The sequence below is a fragment of the Squalius cephalus genome, assembly GCF_949319135.1.
Source record: "Squalius cephalus genome assembly, chromosome: 4".
Classification (NCBI taxonomy): domain Eukaryota; kingdom Metazoa; phylum Chordata; class Actinopteri; order Cypriniformes; family Leuciscidae; genus Squalius; species Squalius cephalus.
In genome coordinates this window covers 50109508-50129212 of record NC_137125.1, presented here as the reverse complement: position 1 = coordinate 50129212, position 19705 = coordinate 50109508, and the positions used below count along the sequence as shown (strand labels likewise).

Sequence of the window (19705 nt, the reverse complement as noted above, 5' to 3'; positions counted from 1 at the left end):
GCAGGGGTCTACCTAGATATATTGAGAGTTGTGGATGGAGGTAGTGCGGTCAGTTGCTTATGAAATGACAGTATGGAAAGACAGACCAACTCACCTGCTCTTAATCTGCCATCCGAATCTGCTCTCCGCGCTCGGATTACATGTGTTTCTGTCTGTGCTCTTTGGGGAGGTATGCGTGCATGTCTTCGCCCCCTTACCCTTTATTTGACAGTCATTATTCTCTCATGTCAGTATTTTTTTGCATGCCATGGAGGTGATTTGTCTCTTTCTTGAAAAGCACTTTACGACGGCAGGCCCACCGGCCTTGTCAGTGTCTTGCAGGTTTGAAGCTTTGCAGTCCCTCCTTATCTTTATCCCCTTAACACTCATGGACGCGTAGCGCAGTGAGACTGAAAGAGGATAGCCCAATAAAACTCTCAGCCACGGGAAAGGATGTGCGCCAGGGCCCGGCTACTGTGAAGAGAGGCTTGTGATCTGCAGATCCTCCCCCACCAGGAGCGAGCTGTTCGAGCTGGGCTTCGAGGCCGCGTCAGGGGCTTCCTGTGCCGCCGGGCCTCCGGAGTCTTTGAGGAAGGAGCCAGTGGCTCGTCTCTGATGGACCGCCTGACTGACAGCATTGATCCAGTCTCCTGCCTCTCAGTGTGGGTATCGAATGGCGCCCGATGAGCTGATAGGTGATAAATGAGAGAGGGAGAATGTGAAGGAGGCCGGTCATTGTTGAGGGGTCTGACTTCTCTTTCCCCCTGGTCTTTTTGAGGAGGGGTTCTCGAGCTATGAGAGTGCCAGGTAGGAGTAGAAATGCAACACACCACAGCATCTGGTGAAGACAGCTTCTTTTAGAGGAGACGTAATGAAAGGGAGCAGATGGACAGATTCCTCGGTGAACCTTTTCCGAAGTCTTTTGGCAGGAGCTGGAGTGTGAGGTTCAAGAAGGTGATCAATGTTGCAAAGAGCAAGAGAACAGCCAAGGGTCTTTGTGGTCAACACTCCCAATCTATTGGTAATTTTGTCCTGATAGGTTCAGTGGAGGGTCCCAGGAGTCCTGACTCATTTGAGGACCCACTTAGCATTGTTCTGATTAGGAACCTGGGATGTGAAAAATCAACTACAGTATATATAACAGTACAATTAGTTTTGATGGAAAAATTTAGCTTCAAAATTATTTAAATAGTGATGTCTCTTTTGTGTGTGTATGTATGTAATATATATAATATATGTAATATAAATACAATCATTTTTTACTTAATGGAGGTAAATCAAAAAAATATTCATAAATTAATTAATAAATCTGAAAAATTGTGTAACACGAGTTAAAACAAGATTCAATCCACTAATGCATTATAAAATTTGACTTCATGTGCCACATTTGAAGCTAAATAGCCAATATATGAACAATTTGATGTCTTTGACAGAGAGTCAGAGAGTGGATTACAGACTGGTCTTATGTTCAATAATATGGAAATAAAGCAAACAATATGTCTGCATTGACTTCTAAAGCCACTTAAGCTGTATTCAGTGACTTCATCCACAATAATGCAATGGCATTATTGCAATAATGCAATGGCATTGAATTATCTTAATTGGGTGCTCTCAGCAAATATTAATATATGTGATTAAAATCCATTTGATTAATTAATCGACCTATGTGATTAGGTTGCAGAAATTAATTGGCAAAACTTAAATACATTTTGGAGAATTTGAAGAGCTGTTGAAAAGAGCTGTTGTCATTTTTCCGAGACGTCAGGCAAGGCATGATGGGTAAACAGGGACCCACTTCCATCCATCGTGTGCGTCCAAAGCAAGACGAGACAAATGGCGCTTTGAGTGGAAAATTCCCCTGTTGTAAATCTGTCACCTGGGCATGATATTTGTTTCTGTTATTGTTGCATTATTTATGATCTCAGTCTACCACAGGACTTAAAAAAAAAAATTTAAACAGCAACACGGCACAAGCCAAACAGTTATGACAGCACCCAGTTGACAGAAAACATCACCAGCTACGACAAGACGGATGTTAGCGCTGTGCTAACTAGCATTGGGCTAACTGTGACCATCCACGAACCTACCATCCCCATTTCTTGACTATACTACTAATATGATTACAGATGATCATGCGGGACACTCTGTGAGGTTTTCAGGACTGTTTATCAGCATTCTGTCACCAGAGAGGTATTGACTTAGCCTTTAAAACCAGAGGGTGACGGATAGCGCCGTGTTTGGGCATTTGTCTAAGGCCCAGAACCGGAGTCCATTCATCTTTTCTCATAGCAGATGGGGAGGAAGAGAAGGAAGAGAGGGGAATAAATGTCAAATCCCATCATTGGTTGGGCATTTTAAAAGCTTATTAGCGCACAGCATGCTTTCAGTCAACCATGTACGTAGCAAGTCTCTGTGTAATGGTGTGTGTGCACGTTTATGTGGCACCATTGCTAAGGCCGGGTTTATTTTAACTCAGCTGTTTTTCCGAGCATATCCACCCAGCCGTTCTGTCACAGCGGTTTGGAGGGCTTCTATCAGACCGCCTTTTTAAGGCCTCGTCCCTCTTTTTGTGGCTGCCAGTCAATCCGGAGGCCCCATATATCCTCCAGCAGCAGCGCTTGGCTGAGATACAAGACCTGACAGAGATGCGGAAGGAGGTATCGCCCCTTACAGCTGTTTCAGATCCGACTCTGATACAAAAGACTCCGCTATTGGTCTGCCGTGTGTCACGTAGATAAATGTAGACTTTTTTTGTCACAGCTGATTCAACAGATGAATTCCTGCCTTATTATTCATTCACCATGAGGCAGGGGTTTGAATTTTGGCACCCAAATGTGCTTTAGTAGGTTTTGGAGACGGGGCCGCGCTAGACCGTAGACTAACGAGAGCATGATGTAGGTCTCCGTGCGTCTGCTGCTCCGGTTCTTTGCAGAGACCCAGTTTGCGCCGTCTAATTGTTTCCAGAATCAGGGAGAACCGTCGGCCCATTTTAGACATTCCTCCATTCCTTGACTCTCTCATCCTCTCTTTCTCTCTCATAAGCTCTTCAGCCATGGTCTTCCTCCACCTTCCTCCATCTCGTTCTTTCACAGTTTTGTTTGATCGCGCTCTGCGACCAGGAGAGAGCCCAAGAGAGCCTTCATTGCCCCCGGTGAGCCAACGAAAACACAATAACATTCTGCCCTGGAAAGATACAGATGGGGTTAATAAGAATTAATAAAGTGTGGGGACACAAATGTTCTTGCAAGCTCAGGCTGCTTCAGACCAAAGCAGACTCTGTCCCTGTCTTTTCTTACATCTCTCTCATCACTCACTCTTTCTTTTTAGCCTCTGTTTCCTCTCTCCGCTTCTTGACAATCAGGCAACTGTATTTGCTTTCTGCTATTGAGCGATGAGGAGTGTTCACAGAGCTCCCTAAGCCCTACTATGTTCTCGGTCCTCTTTGAGAGGGTATTTATATGGGAACATTTCAATAGATCTTCTGCTGTCTTGTTTTGTACTGTAGTATTTCAAAAAACATTGCTCACCTCTCCCATCCCAGAATTTATGGGTCCACCACTGCAGCCCAAAACCAGCTTATGTAACATCTTGATTCATACAAGAGAATGTGACCAGGAAAGGAAAAGGCCAGCCTTAGATTGAGACCTGTCCTTTCATTCAGCTTGCTCAGCTTTGCATCATTGTGCATTGTATATTCACATTGATAATGGTGAACACCTAGGGAGCAGTTTTTTTTTTTTCAATTTTACAGTAATGTTCAATGAATTAGCTTTCATGAGCTAACAATGAACAGTATTTATTAATCTAGGTTAATATGTATATTTTTAAATACATTATATAATTTGATAATTCATAAACTGATTTTAATTTTATAAAATATAAATATAAATGCATTCTGTTTATTATTATTATTATTATTATTAAGGCTCAAGTAGCCCTTGATAGTTCCTATTACCCTTTAATGGTACTGTATGTCATTATTATGTCATATTGTTATTCAGGTTATTATTGTATTTATATTAAACATCTTACTCAAAGCACTGCAGTTATAATTCATGGATCACCTCTTACCAAGTTTTAACCTTTCAGTTCCAGTTTAGGCAATGGCATGCAAAGGAAAGCATATGGCTATCGGCACTCGTTTGCACTCTCACACAAACCGCATGTTGCTATTTATCATATTTTTAGACTGATGTGAAAACAAATGTGATGGATCAATCTTGTATTGTCCCAGAATTCTTTGTTGAAGCCAGTGAGATACACACATGACACAAAGACATATGGTTTTTGGATTTGATCCCACACAAGTGCATGTATTATTTTGATGGATATGAAAAAGCCGTGTGAGTGTGTGCTGTGTGTATAGAGATGTTGTGTAAAGACTGGGCATCTGTCGGCAGCGGTCCAGGTAACTGAGATTGTTTGTCTATGTTCCTGGAATGGGAATGTCTCCTGACCACTGTTCTCTCTGTGATTCATGTGTTTCAGCTGTGGTCTATCATCCATAATCGTCCACAACCTTTCACTGAATATTGCTCTTTTTAGAACCCCCCCCCCCCCCTTCTTTTTGAATACAATCATATGTGACAAAGCAAAATTTTAAATCTGTGTTCTGGCTTGCTAAATGTGTTGTTTGCGTGTCATTTTAGCATGCGTTTGCATACCCGTCTTTTTATCTCACTGGCTCGTGTCCAAGTATCTAATTCTTGAACGCTAGAGGAAAACTGAGATTGAAATGGCTCTTTATCTCTAACCCATTTCCTCATTCCTGTTTTTGGACAGATTATCCCCCCACTCATAGACCTCAATCAGAACCGCAGTAAGCTGAAACTGTACATCAGCCACCTCACGACCCTCTGCCACGAGAGAGACCCCCACATCCTGCAGGACCTGGCCCCGCCTTCCGCATACCAGCGCAGCCAACAGGACGCCTGGGAGGAGGAGCTTCAGAAGATGAGCCATGAACAGGTAAGACAGGGTGACATCCATGTGGGTGTACTCTTTTCTTTGGAATATATCACTTTTCATTGTATGCATTCATTAATTATGGTTACCTATCTAGTGTTTCTCTATTCACATCTGTGATTTTGTTATTATGAAAAGATTAACACTTTACAATAAGGTTCAGTGCATTTCACATGAATTAATGCGTTAGCTTGCATGAGCTAATAATGAACAGCATTCATTAATCTAGGTTTATATACTTTAAGTAATAAAAGTATTGTTCATTTTTAGCTCATTATTTAATGTACCAAATTTAAGCTTATTGTAAATTGTCACCATAAAAAAAGACTTAATAGATGAAATTGATGTAACCTTTTATGCGTCTTACCTTTTTTCATGACTCGCTAAGCACTAAAAGTTTGTCTGTTTCTGCGAGTATGTGCGCTCAAGGTACCGTAACTTTTCTCGGGTACTTGGATTTGTCACCCATTGATTATTGGAGCCATCTGGCCTGGCCCGGCCCGCACGGCCCTTAGCTGACGCTAACGTTCACTGTCTATAAATCTCCTATTGGCTTTGAGAATCAGTCCGGCTCTGTGTAAATGCCATTAGTCCTCTTTATAGAGTGGAATGTGTTCCTACAGAAAATAAATAGTCCAATATATTGTGTTTTATTAGCTTCATTTACTGTTACTATAACAAAAGAAAACCAAAAAGCTACCCAAGGCTCACTTAAAAGACGGGGGAGAGCCAAGAGTGGATGAGAGGGGGGTGAGAAAGACGTTAAAAAAAAAACAGAAGAAGAGCAACTGGAATGGCGCGATAAAGAAAAGGAGTGTCAGCATTTGGACTGCAAAAGAGAGAAGCGTTTGAGGAGGTAGTGGCTGGATTTAGTCTCTCCATGATGAATGATCCCCTCTCTGTAATAAATGTATATGTGGATCCATTTTCTCTACTTCACTTTGAACCCATTGCCATACCTACCTTAACAGTAAATTGTCTGCAAACGGACACTGGGTTTAGTCCCTGCGTCGGTGCGTCCCAGTTCTGCATCCATCCCTATGCTTTTTGTAACATCAGAAAAATAAATTGTCTGGAAGTCTACATATACATTATACTCACTTTAAATCGACCCCATTCCTCAAGAGGAGAGGAGAGTGATCTGCTGTGATGGTGCCAAGGCTTATACAATGCTCATGTGTTTCACTGCATGGGGAACTATCTGCTTGGCAGGTTTTTGGCTCGCTCCAACATTATTGAAATGCATTTTTTTATGTGGGCTGCCTGATGACAAGCCTTTGGCCTGTGAACAAATAATGTTTAAGATTTTTAGTTTGCTGCAAGTAAACTTTGTTCCAAAAATTGGCACTTTCCAAGGGACCCCCCCCCCCCCCCCCAACTTGTTTAATATGAAGTAGGCGTCTGTACATTTATTTTCCTTTGAGAGAAACAGCTTTCATCAGACTGTACGGACGGACTGAGAGGTTGCACGGCCTTTCAAACAGAGTGTTGCCACTGGTCAGTCGAGACTACTGCACTATGTAAACATCAGGTCTGTTTTGTGGTTTTCGAATTGAATTCTTGCCCGTAATGTTCTTATAAGGGGCCAGAATAATGTGAGACCTCCTCGGCCCTGTAATACCTAGAGAAGATACCAGTTAGCATTCCCGTTCACCTTCATAGCAGTCTCAAGCCCTTCACTGGTGGCTATCCTGAAAAGTGGTGTCAAATGCAGCAGACAGAGACTCTGTTCACTGAACTCTGTTTTTGCTTGGTCTCACCAAGCCGTTATTCCTCCTCGACCTCCTCTAAGGCCAACGATCCTATGTTTATGTTGTCCAAACTATCAATGACAGTGTTTAGAAAGCACCGCTGTTGTGGGGGGGGATAAGAACTCCTGAACCTCCGCGCCAGGTTTCTGACTAAAAAGGGTTCTCTCTGAGACAAATGTGTCCTCTTTGGTGACGTCACTTCTGTGAGAGTGAGAAGCAAAGGAATCATGTAGGATTGTTCAAGAGCGTTCAGGTTTGTGCCAGGGTTGCAACACTTGGCAGCCTTGTTGGCTTGGCCAACATGGCGATTTCATGTCGGACACATTAAGGCAAAGATAATGAATATTTCAGGCTTCACCGGTTAGGCTTTACCTCTCAAACGTTTACACATATATCAGGATTTTTCCTCTCCAAATCCAATAGCTCTGAGATATTTAGCGTTTCACATCCATATGGTATCCACATGTACAGGATCCTGCTCATTCTTCAGTTACATGTCCTACATGTAAGACACAATCCGCTTGAAGACACTTTTGGTCTTTCTCTGATGGTGGAATCACTTGCAGATGGTGGATTGGACGAGTTGCCGGCAATCACAAGCCTGTTTGATTGATGTCTTCTTTGACCTCTCTTCTTTTCTTTGCGTTGGGAGTGTAGCACATTACATTAGCATTCTCTCTGCGCTGCAGTTCGCCCATTTAGATCCCTTCAGCACGGAAGATGCCAGAACGGACCCGTTTGGCCATGACAGGCTCAAATTGACGAGAAAAGTCTGGGCTCATTATTGGCTTATTTAGCCTGTTCTGTTCAGTCCATTATTGTTAGTAACGTCCACATGAATTTACTTGTGGTGTCTTTTGATGGCACGTATGTCTCTCCATAGACCCTAAAGTGGCTCGATTTGGGTGGAGGCTCTTTGCTAATCATCATTCTTATAAACCAAATTATTAGTAACTAATTGAATGGCCCTTTGTGGCACAGTCGCCATCGAGCCTGTAGAGGAATTGAGGTTGGTGTCCGCTATGCCCGGTCCTCTACTAATGACAAGCTTCTTGCATTCAAAATGTGCTTTAGTATTTACGAGGGGCAGCACACTGTTTGAGCCCTTGCCCTTTCTTTGAAGCTAAACATTGATCTTTTAATTAACAGTTTTTATGGGCTTCCTTTTTACTGGCCTGGCACTCTAAGCTGGCACAGAGTTTGGACTTTGGGGTTTCTACCCTGATTTCCTTTGTCTCCCTCGCAGTTTATAGCATATAAAGACAGTGTTTCCTTTTTGTTTCTTTTCTTTTAAAGGGATAGCTCACTACAAAGATACAATTTTTGTCATCATTTACTCACCCTAATGTTGTTTCCAAACCTGTGTGACTTATGAAATTCAATGGGGTCCAGTGCAGTTTTGGACCCCACTGACTTTCATTGTATGGACAAAAACAGTTCTTCAAAATATCTTCCTTTGTGTTTGTTTCTCAACACTTCTTGGGCTCTTTTCTAAAGCTCTTGTCCCTTTACTTTTAATGGCGACTGGCGGAGTTACTCATATAGGAAAATCGAAGATTGCACAACCAAGTTATACATAAGCCCGCTAGACATCAGAATAGACTAATCAGGATGCAGACAATGCAAACACACAGGAGGATCATAATTCACACAAAAACACACACTTGTGAACTCACACTCGTCTATTACTTGGACTCCGCCAGACCGCCCCATTAGGCCTTGCTGCCAGCTTGTCTTCTGTTGTGGTCAATGCTTCTTTTATTACTCGTCCTCCCTGCCTGTTTTTTTTCTCTGTTTATGGCGTAATGTTGTTTTATTTGGTTTGAGCTGTTCACAGGATGTTACTGCATCTCTGTTTAAACGGCTGGAATGCAGGAAGGTGATTAAGCCGGTGCTGAAAGAACCACTCAGTCATACAACCCACAGAGCCAACAAAGACAATAGACTCACCAAAAACGCACCCCATTTAGATGAAGAATTGGTGTTTTCAGGAACAAAAACAAAATTATTGTGCATTGTACATCTAATAGGGCCTTTAGAGTTTAACTGAAGGGTAATTGGGTCGTGAGTAATAAATATGCCCGTACCAAAATATACTGTGGTGCAGATATCATATAGATGGATGGATGGATGAATGGATGGACACAGTCACACACACATGTATATATACAAATTAACATTATATGTATAACATGACTTTTTTGCTGGTTTCAATACCCAATTATGAATAATTCCTTGAGAAAAGCAATCATCTGTGACACTGTTTGCAGCTGTGAGACGCCCCACTCCTGCACTGCACATGTGTCTCTGATGAGCAGTCATTGTTTGATGAAAGTTACTGTCAGTTATGTTCTGTGGCCAGTTTCACCTCCACTCTCATAACGTTTGAGTCTTCTGTTTACTTTAGAGACTGCTGATCTTAGATCAGTATGTAAAGTTTACAGTCTTGGAGGAAAGAAGCGGAGTGCTCGACCGCCCTTGGCCAAAGTCATCTGGCTGTGATCTGGCAGCACAAAGCCAGCTGTATAAATAGGGGAGAGTCTTGCATTTTACGGGTCACTCTGAATAAAACATGAACTAGAGAAGATTGATTATTAATGACCTCAGGGCTGGAACAGAAATAATCTGTTAGGCCTTGAGTCCTCCATTCTTTTTCCTTCCCTCTTCCCTCTCTCGTTCTCGACGCACCCTCATCTGTCTTTCGCTCACTTCTCCTCTCGGTTTCCTTTCCGATTGGCACTCCGATAGATGTTTACTTTAGCCATCTGTTTTCAGACGTTCCCCTTCGAATAGATCAAGAGTTCAATAAGGATTCATGCAGATTTTGTGATGATTCACAGGCTCACACCTGTCAGAGCTGGCATCAGATCTCTGTGTGGGCTCCAGTGGCGGTCCGTTAGGGAGTTTTCCAAGGAGGTTGATATTTAAATCAAATAGATTGTAGTAGGTTATGATAATCATTTTGTCTTTCTGGACTGTGACAAATGTTCCATCCTCTGCTCCTTATAGGTTTTTTTTATATATTTTATATGGCGCGTCATTCAGTCATTCTTTTTTATGAGATCCTTCAATAATTTGTCAGTATTTTGGCTAAGTTAGACAATCTTTCTTCACCTGTTGCATATGAAAGTGAAACAGAAAACTAATTGGCTTGAAAGGTTGCCAATTTCATTTCTTCTCTGTTTTGCCTCTTTCGGTCACATTTGGAAACATATTATTTGGATTGGTCAGTTTACTAATCGGCCTGTTTTGGCATTCGTGCAGTGATTTTCTGGATTTTAGAACAGAAAGAAAAACTAAATGAAAATCTTTTTACAAGAGATGCTTCAGAGCACAAAAAAGACACATATTATAAAAACTCTATGCATCACAGTACCATTTCAGTTATCAGCTTATATTACAGACTTTTTAAAACTTATGGATGTGTCATTTTTAATTTATCGGTATTGGATATTTAATTGTTTGTTTCAGTTACCTTTGATGTAATACAGTATAATGCTCACTTAATAAAATGCTCAGTTAATCTTTAAAAAACACTCATTTAATAACACTGTTAAATGTAATCTTTAGCAAATCTCAAAATAAATATTATTTTGTCATACACTGTGCATTGTAATGCTAAATTCACTTGTAGCATTTACAATTAATTACATTTATTTGTTAAGTTTTTTGTTTTTTAATATAGGATATTTATTGAAAATAATTACTGGCTTATTGTTATCGACCAGAATTTTAATAAAAGTGCAGCCTGTCTTATTTTATGTCTCTCTGGTTCAGTGCTTGAAGTGGATAAAAACTTCAAGGTCCCCCTCGGTTGCGCACCGGCCCACTTCGAGCACTGCTTTAGTTCCTACATTTATTTGAATAAATACTTGAGGAGACTCCGCCTCCTCTGATGCACCACCACCGGTGGGCTTTCTCTTCCCAAGGACTGTTGGTTAAAAGCAACAGGAGCTGGTCCTGGATCAGCCCCTGATGTGCCGTGTTGGCGACTGCAGTGCGTCTTTGCCCAGTGGGGCGGGCTGCAGGCTGACAGGACCATGAATCCAGGGCTGCGTAAGTGCAGTGTAATTTAAACGGGCAGGAAATGGGGGTAAACATAGTGGAACAAGCCCACAACCCGCACAGCCACGATTAATGAAAACACATGGAGCCGGCGCATATGTCTGCTGTAAGTGGGCCTTTGTATTACGAGCGTCTCTGTCTCTTTTTCGTTTGCTCACATCCTTGTTGAAGTCATGCCGTGTATCAGTAATAGCAGTAGTCATCTATAAGTCATAAAGGTGTGTGGGTGCAGACAGTGTAATGTAGTTTAAACATCTGAACGACAGTTGTATGAATGAACACTCCTTAAAGCAAACACATCACAGATACGGAAGGTGAGACATAGAGGCGTCATAGACTGACCACTTATTGATTTTTGATCTGTTGATTGCAAGCATTACTAGTAGTATTGTCTGAACTAAATCTTTGATATATAACCCATCCCTCACCGTATGCAAGACAAACTTGTATGAGATCTCGATTTGTGGCTTTTCCTTTACAGATTTTACCTGGAGGACAATAAAGTGACAAAAAATCGCATAGACTTAAAAACTGCACAGAGGGCTCTAATGTGAACTGAAGTTTTGAGCACGTCCTGTTGTTTTGGGTTCTTTTGTCGTGTTTTCTAAATCCAACTCTCAAACGCTGTTTTTGTAATACATCGTTTCAACGAGTGCTAATCCTGAGGGGGTGCTGACCGACTAAACCAACAAAACTTCTCAACCGACCCCTAAACATCCAGAGCGAGGGAAAGCGCGGCCCCGTCTTCAAAGCAGTGTGAGATGAGCCCTCTGTGCCCCACGCTTGTCTGTTAGAAGAACTCGCTTCTCCTATATTTTCCCACCCAGCGAATATATATGAAAGCACCTCAGACTCCGGGGCTAGAACGAGGGTACGTCTCGCAACACATTCGACTCGGGGCGAGAGGAAGAATAATATATGAAATAAATACCCCCAAATGATGAAACCATAAGCGCGATTGAGCCTTCTCAGCTGGAAGCCGCCAAGGCAAACAGCGAAATACCTCAGCAGGTTTATTGTGATTTTCGCTCCCTGACGAATCGGGTTTTTGCGTTCCCGAGCTCGTTGCTGGCTTGGGTTACAGCGACAGAGCCACAATAGCATAAACTGCACCAGCTGATGTGCCATAGAACCGAACATTTCAGTCGTTGCTATGTTCAGATTTTTCATTTATGTATTTATACATGTTTATTTGTTCTCCCGTCCTTTGAAAGTAATGAAAACCGGGGCTTCAGTCTAAACACAAAATATTTCTGAGGTTTGTCACTCTCTATCGGCCAGCTGATGAAGTATCCTGCCAAGAGGGGAGCTGTCAGTCTGTGGCACTGCTTTTCTGATGGCTTTATTTGCGTGTTCACATGCGACAAAACCCACACCATTCATAGTTGTAGCATCTGTTTCAGATTGAACTTTGGCTTGGAAAAAGATACCCTGATGTATCTGACTTCTTCCTCTTTTTGCTCGCCGTCTAAGCCAGTAGGCAGCCATATAACGAGTCTTACAGCTCATTCAGGGCCTATCAGATTAATAAAAGCCGTTAAGAATTGAGAAGGGTTTTATGAAACTTCGTTTTTGAAAGTGGGTTATTTTCCACAAATATTTAATACCCTATTGGGCTCTTTTAAAGGCTGAGTGCTTCCATGCTAACCATTGGGATGGTTTGTTTAGGGTGGGGCCTGTTCCATTAAGATCCGTTACCACTGAAAACCGATTGGCGCGTTGACGTTGCTGTTTTTTGTCTCCTACAGTGGTGACATTTCACATAGTTCGGTCTCCTGTGTGTTTGCAAACGAGGATTCACAACAGTCTAGCCATGATCGTTAGGAGCAGCTAGGAAAGTTTGCGCCGCTCAGAGCCTGTGGAGGAATGTGGTTGTAATTTATCCCTATGCATCCTGAAGGCCCTGCGGCAGTTTGGGCTGAGTCATTGGAGGGGAAAAAAAACAAAACGAAAATTATCTAAGCAGCGCAAAAAATCAAAACTTGGGCTTTCATCAACTTGTGGTGGGTGTTAACACTGAAGTTATTTCAATCTGGGTTTTGATCGTGATTGCGTCCCTGACTTGACCACATACTTCGTAATATGTGCCCCCCTCCGCTGAAGTCCTTCAGCCTCATTCAAAGTTGCGGGCAGGGGTGCGACTCGTGTGTGAGCATTCCCCCCTGAAACTCAATTACACTTGACTGATGGGGTGCACAGATCCGGCCGCAGATGAGGCTGAGGGCGGTTCTAATCAGATGCGGTCGCTATACAGTTGCTTTTTATAAACGGCCACGCCCTCTACATTCTAATTGGCTCAAATCGGACAGTATGCATAACAGCACTGGGGCTAGTCGAGTTCAAGTGCTTAGTTCAGAAATTGGGGGAGAAATGAAAGATAAAATGGTGTATTAAGCCACTAGGATGCTGTAAGTACAGTAAAGAGGATAAGCAAGGGAAAGACAAACAGAGAAAGGGCGAGAGAGATCCCAGTTTAAGTTGCTCTTATAAAGCCGCAGAGGCGCTGCTCTAACGAGGAGGAAGTGGGGAAAGAGCTCGTCATGAGCTGAACACGATCCAAAGAGACCATTTTTAGAGATATGTTTGTGTGTCTGCTAAGAAACAGGACGAGCCAAAGGAAGGATAAGGCTAGAGTTAAGAGAGCATGGAGAATAATGAAGGGTTTAGTCTAACAAAGATGAAGCAGATTTCAAAGATAAGAGCTTGTAGCGTAGCCACCCGACCATAGCAGCCAGGATGGAGCATAAATCCTCTTCTTGAAACTCTCCATTAAGAGTTTGCATTCAGAGACCTGCGTCTGCAGTGGGAAGAGGGACAAAAGTGGACGGTTTATGCTTTTGCAGTTCATACTAACAAAGACCCATCCGGTTAGATGGGTAGAGACTGTTTGACTGATGAGTAAATTGTTTGACTGATGGGTGTAGATTTTGTGATCAGAATTTCTTTTCATCCAAAGTATTATGGATATCTAGTTTACTTGCCCCTAAGTGCCACAAACAAAGATTAAGGGTGTGCTCACACTTGGCAGGTTTAGTTTGATTGAAACTAATGATGCGATTGCTCTGTTATTTTGGTTCATTTGAATAATTGTGAACGCCATATGAACCCTGGTGCACATTAAACAAGTGGTCAGCTCCCAAATGAACTGCTGTTCGACTGAAATATGAATGCAACATGGACCAACAATATCTAAATGCACCAAAAACAGGATGTGATGTCACAAGAGTGCCTGTTTTTTCTCGTCATTACAGTCATTACAGTTCAGTATAGGCTTCGGAAGCGCGCCTCCTTGCAGCAGATATTTGTTTGTGTGCAACAGAGGAATTCCTGACGCTGTTTTGACTCCCTTACACATTTTCTATGCTCTCACTTCTGAGCTGGTAAAAATACCATGCTATACAACAAGCACGTTTTGCGCAGCTCACAGCATTGTTTTGAATTTTCTGTAAGTTCCGTCACAAAACATTTGTCATGAAAGCAATTTTTTTGTTTGATATCTTTAGGTTTGTTCTTAAAAATGACAGTGTACGTTAAGTGAACCAGGACTAAAAGTATAATTTTCTTTTTTTGGTCCGGACCAGAAGAACCAAGAGAACCAAACTACACGAACGAACACACCCCTAAAATTATTCAGTTATTTGGTGCTATTAGCCTGTTTACCTTTGGCAAATACAGGTTTTAGTTCATCCACATCTTGAGTTTATTTCCAGGTTGACTAATGCACTCTTGAAATTGTGTAAAGCCAATCAGATTAGAGTAATACGTGCAGTATGCATTGTCAATGGGCGGCATGCCATCTGAGGCCAAGACTACAATTCAGCTAGCTCATTCCTGTGTTGTTGAAAAATAAGTGAATAAAAAGCTCCATCCAGGAGTTGGGATGGCAGACGTCCTGTAACTGCACACTAGAACCAACAGAAGAACACCAGAGGGGAGCATTTGAAGCTTGGCCTGGAGAGAAGAACCTTCAAGAAAAGAGCTTTGAGTGACTTCATCTTACTTTATTAGAAGAGAAAGGTGGCCCAAAGGTTTTTTGGGGGGATTTTCTTAAAAAATTAGGAGTGGATCGCTACCCTCCTCCTTCTCGAAAAATATGAGGACCTTTTAATATGGTCCCGTGATAAAAGAACGCCGTTTCCTGCTAAAGGAGTCATTGTTTTCTCTCAAAATACTGTAGCCGTGTCACATTTAGGGGAAAGGCTAATGGCGTTTTTCTTTATGCAGATTTATTGAAGAAAGTCTTGATTGCTTTAGCAGAAGGTCAGTTCCCCCAACCCCAGATCCCCCTTTACTTCACACTCTCTCTTTCTCTTTGATTGGAGCTTGTTTCCAGCGCTAGCCAAGGCCTGGGACCCTCCTGATTGCCATCTTTTCCTCAGCGTTGAGACCTGACTAGTTAACATTCCCACAAAATAGGAGGATCTGGTGGAGAACATGTTGCAGAGATGAGGCTGTGTCATCTAGGGTGATGTGGAGAGCGGATTTGCTCGAAGGGTTTGAGTTCAGCCGTTTGATCTCCATGTGCCACTCCAGGCGTAAATGTGCAGCACAGCATTTGTTGAAACACATCCTCTCTGAGTCAGCACAGTCCAGACTCTACTGTCATTGTCTGACTGTGATGGTCCGCTGCTGTGTTTGTTCTTCTCTCATTAATGTAGCTGTTGTTTATCAAGACAGGCAGAGGAGGCTGACCATGCGCACACAATAACACCTGATAATAATCTGCAACGATAACAAATAATAATGCGCTCTTCTCTCGCCTGTTCCCTCTTTTCTGTCTCTCATCTTCTCGCTTTTCCCTTACGTTTTCAGGTCAAGGCTGGCGTGGGGACCGATAATGAGATTTTTCCCTTTTTCCTGTTATCTTTATAGCTCTGTTTTTGGACGATTTCTGCTAAGCACACAGTCATAAAATAGGAATTGACAGTCCTTGTATGCTTTTGTCACACAGGGGAGCTTATTTTCTTCCTTATGTGTCTCTGCTGCACCTAAAGTTTGTTCAGGTATTGATTGATGCATTAACATTTTACATAGAAAATCACACAGTGTATTTTGTTTTAGCTTCAGATGAATTTAGAATAAAAAAAAAAATTCAATTCTTGCGTATCTCCTAGCAACATCAGTTTGTTGTGTTACAGTCAGATGATGTGAAAGTAGTGTGTGAACCTCAGTTGTTTAGTGTATGATGCGCCATTTTTCTCTGTAACATTTACAAGTTCGGCAAATGTATGATGCCATTATGTAACCATTTTACATTTTGGGAGTTATGAGTATGTTACTTAAATTACGCCATATAAATAACATGTTGCTTCTCTATTAATTATACTATAATATATGAGCAATAGAATTGAATCCCTTCTCTGCAACATAGTCACAGCATGTTTAGCTCTACGCGACAACAGATTGCTCCCATTATAATAAATGATTATATACGAAGCTGTTTCAATACACAGTGTCTATACATGGGCAAAGTAGTTGCATGTAAACTATGAGGAGTAAACACTGCATAAAATACTATTCAGGAAAACAACCACAAGCCAGATGTAGAGCTGCTACTCTGGAAGAGAGTAAGAAACATTTTCACTAACATAAATCATATATTATTTTCCATAAAATGCGTGATTTTTAAGCCTAGACAGTAGGGCTATACAATTTGGGGGAGGGGGACTCTAATTTAAAAAAATCTACCATTGTTATTGTTGTTACTAAACCAAAAAAAACAGTGCCGTGCTTCACCCTTGAATCACTCTGTGCATGCATTTAATTATCTCGCAACCTTTTTGATTTGATAACCATGTTACGCCATATCGCGATTTCAATTTTAATTTTGATCGTATATCCATACTAGACATGATCTGCCGACTTAAAAAAAATCTGTTAAATGAATTTTAATAATCCGAGCTGTGTGTGCTGCACTGTTGTTGGTTGCTGAAAGCACAAATTTGCCAAAATATTTAATAAATGACCACGCATGGGATGTGTAAAATGTTGTGAATGACAGGTGTTCCCACTGAGCTTACAGTGATGTAACTGTTAACGTTGATTGCCAGCACCCTAAAAGCAGCATTGTCTTCACTGACCTTAGCTTGCCCGCTCAATTCTTCTATCCCAGCTGCAAGCAGTCCGAACGTGTGGCAGCGTTAGTCCTTCCCTCTCCTCCAGTTCTCCACTGTCTACGCTTAATGGGGCTTACAGCAGCGGCGCTCTGCCAAGCAGCGCCCTCACGCAGGCCCATACATCAGCCCCCGATGAGGCTCATTAACCCTCCTCTCATGACTCAATACACTCCTCCTCTCTCCCTCACTCGTTCGTCTCCATCACGTCTTCACTTTTCTCCAGGCCAACGTGTCAGACTCCAGTATCCCAGGAGTGTCGTCACAGGTGACGAGATCATGAGAAGTTAAATCGGGCCAGGGCGGCCCTCACCTAAACCCACCCCTGACACTGGGCGTTTTCAATGCTCTATTAGGATGTGATATTTTTTTAATATACTCCTTCTTGAGGAATGTGCTCACTTTTTGTATGAACTTGCATAGTAGGGATAGACTGATATATTGGCAAGGTCGATTCATCTGTACATTTTTGATCATTGTTAGCTGTTTGTGCCACATTCTGTGCATTTTGAGTAAACATTGTGCAACGTTTGCAGGCATTAGTAGCGCATATAACTGCATTATATTGAATATGGGCATCCCTGATTTTTTGGTATCGATATTGATATATGTTGACCAATAATCATAAGCTTTTCATCTACTTTGGTCATAATATGTGTGTTTCTGATCTACGTCTTTGTCTTGTCTCCTTTTGTGATAGCCCTTTTCCTTCTTGCGTAGCATTTTGTGACATAAGTGTCACTGTTTTGCATTATTATGCCTACTTAATTCCTGGCCAGGTCTGAAATCCAGGGTTTGACCAGCCCCCTCGCTCACTCAGAGGCCCTGAGATGGAAAGACTTTCGCTGGCATATCCGTCACCTCCCTTTTCAAACCCTGAAAGCCTGAAAGCACCTAGCGTAGCATTAGCACTAGCACGTGAAGGGGCAGGACTTCTCCTCCCAGTGTGTTTGCCCTACAGTTGTGCAAACACCCGTCTGACGGATCGCCCCGCCTGCCCCCGGTGACCCACCGTGGCATGTTTTGATTCATTAATTATGAAATAGTTGCACGATCCAAACCTACACAAAAACACACATGAAAGGGAAACATATTTTATGATGTATGAATATTACTTCCAGTTATTGTTACAGATGTCTTTATCATTAACCTTGTTAAAGTTGGCGTTCATAGGCCAGGAGAGCCAAAGAAAATACTTTTGTGGGTTTTTGTGAAATATTCCACTTTCTATGGGCTTTGGTTCAGTGGCTCGTGTTCAAATCCGAAAAGCAATTTAAAAGCAGTACAGAGCCACGAAACACTGATTGTCCAGATAGGGCCAAGCAGAGGCCACGGACGGGGACCCGGGACAGTCTGGGTTCAGTGGGCTCTCCATCAAAAACTGAAACAGAAGCTGGTACACGGCTTAGTAGTATCTTCTTGTTTTCCAGTCATAAACAAATCTAAACTTTTATTTTAAGCTAAATTGCATAAGATATGAAGACGTAATTTATATTGAATCACATTCATTTTTACCTTCATGCACATACCTCACCTCTTGAATGTTTGTTTATTAATTATGTTTTCCGCTACTGGGAAATGTCTAGTACTCATCCATTTAACACATATTACCATATTTAAATCCATTGCACAAACGTCCACAGATTTTCCCCCAAAAACCAGTACAGAAAATGCAGAAAAAGTTTGCAGATTCCCTTGGCCTGCCAATGGGATAAGAAAAATAAACATAACAGTCACATTCTCGATTATCAAACAATGATTATCTTAGTATCCTATGCTAGTTTATTGTGTTATGTAATTTTGCTTCTCAAGTTCTTATTTTAAATATCTTTAAATGTTTTTACTGGAAAACAAGACAAAAATAGTGATTATGGTAATTGATAAACCACGCACATGCTTCAGCTCCCTTTATTAATCTTTTCCTACTCTCTTTGTCTCACACTGTTTGAATAATTAGTCCTCTTGATGAGAGTATATTTTTGTCTTTTTAAATCATTTGAATGAAAATAAACATTCTGCTGGCCACATTAGCATCTGTTTCCTGTGTGTGTGTGTGTGTGTGTGTGTGTGTGTGTGTGTGTGTGTGTGTGTGTGTGTGTGTGTGTGTGTGTGTGTGTGTGTGTTTTAGTTAGTTAAGAGGCACCTGCTTCTGCCATGGCATATTTCCTGGCGTGCTTGGCACTGCCAGCACTAAGGAATCCCCCTTCCCTCCTCTCATTTCTCCACATCCCTTAGCCAAACCTCTACGGAAATCATTTGGAAAAAGGATTTGAGCATTAAAGATAACCACACCTGTGATTATCATTAGACAGAGGTGCTGTAAAATGTTAAATCCCTCTCTTTAGTTTAAGTTTCTTTTAATGAGCGGAAAATTAAACCTTTCGGGCAAATTCCAAGTGTTGAATTTTATATAACGATTTAAAAAGAAGTGCTTGGTGAGGTGATTTGTTTTCAGTAGTGTTTTAAGGGCTAGACGAGAGAGACAGAGAAGGACCCTCTTACTAGGGTCTCAGTCCGTATGAGCTCACATGTCTGCTGTCTGCAGCATCACCCCCACAGCTTTCTCATTTCTCATTGTCAGTTTGATTCGTTTGACTCCCTTCTCTTTGGGCTATTTAATAGTTCTCTGGACGCTTGTTACCTTTGAGTTTTCAACACCGGAGGAGAGTGGAACCAGTGTGCTGGATGGTACATCACTGTATGTCAATCTTACTGTAGTCTCACTTAGCCAGATCTTCAGACTGACTGCAGAAGGTCTGGACTCCATCACAGCTTTCATTGACCAAGGACCGCCCAAGAGGATGTCTGAAAGACATGTAAAGCAACCAGTCA

The 19705-nt window shown here is 41.8% G+C and overlaps 1 protein-coding gene across 12 annotated transcripts in view; it reads left to right on the top strand.

Annotated features, from left to right (window-relative positions):
- The window catches only part of erc1b (ELKS/RAB6-interacting/CAST family member 1b), a 202286-nt gene that overhangs the window by 175603 nt on the left and 6978 nt on the right, over positions 1-19705 (top strand). For 10 of the 12 annotated variants that reach the window (XM_079868403.1, XM_079868413.1, XM_079868412.1 and 7 more), the window contains one exon: positions 4762-4947. In XM_079868403.1, the coding sequence (XP_079724529.1) occupies positions 4762-4947 (186 nt within the window). Of the gene's footprint in view, positions 1-4761; positions 4948-19705 lie in introns of those variants that run through there. The other 2 variants (XM_079868405.1, XM_079868404.1) reach the window with 1 other exon arrangement.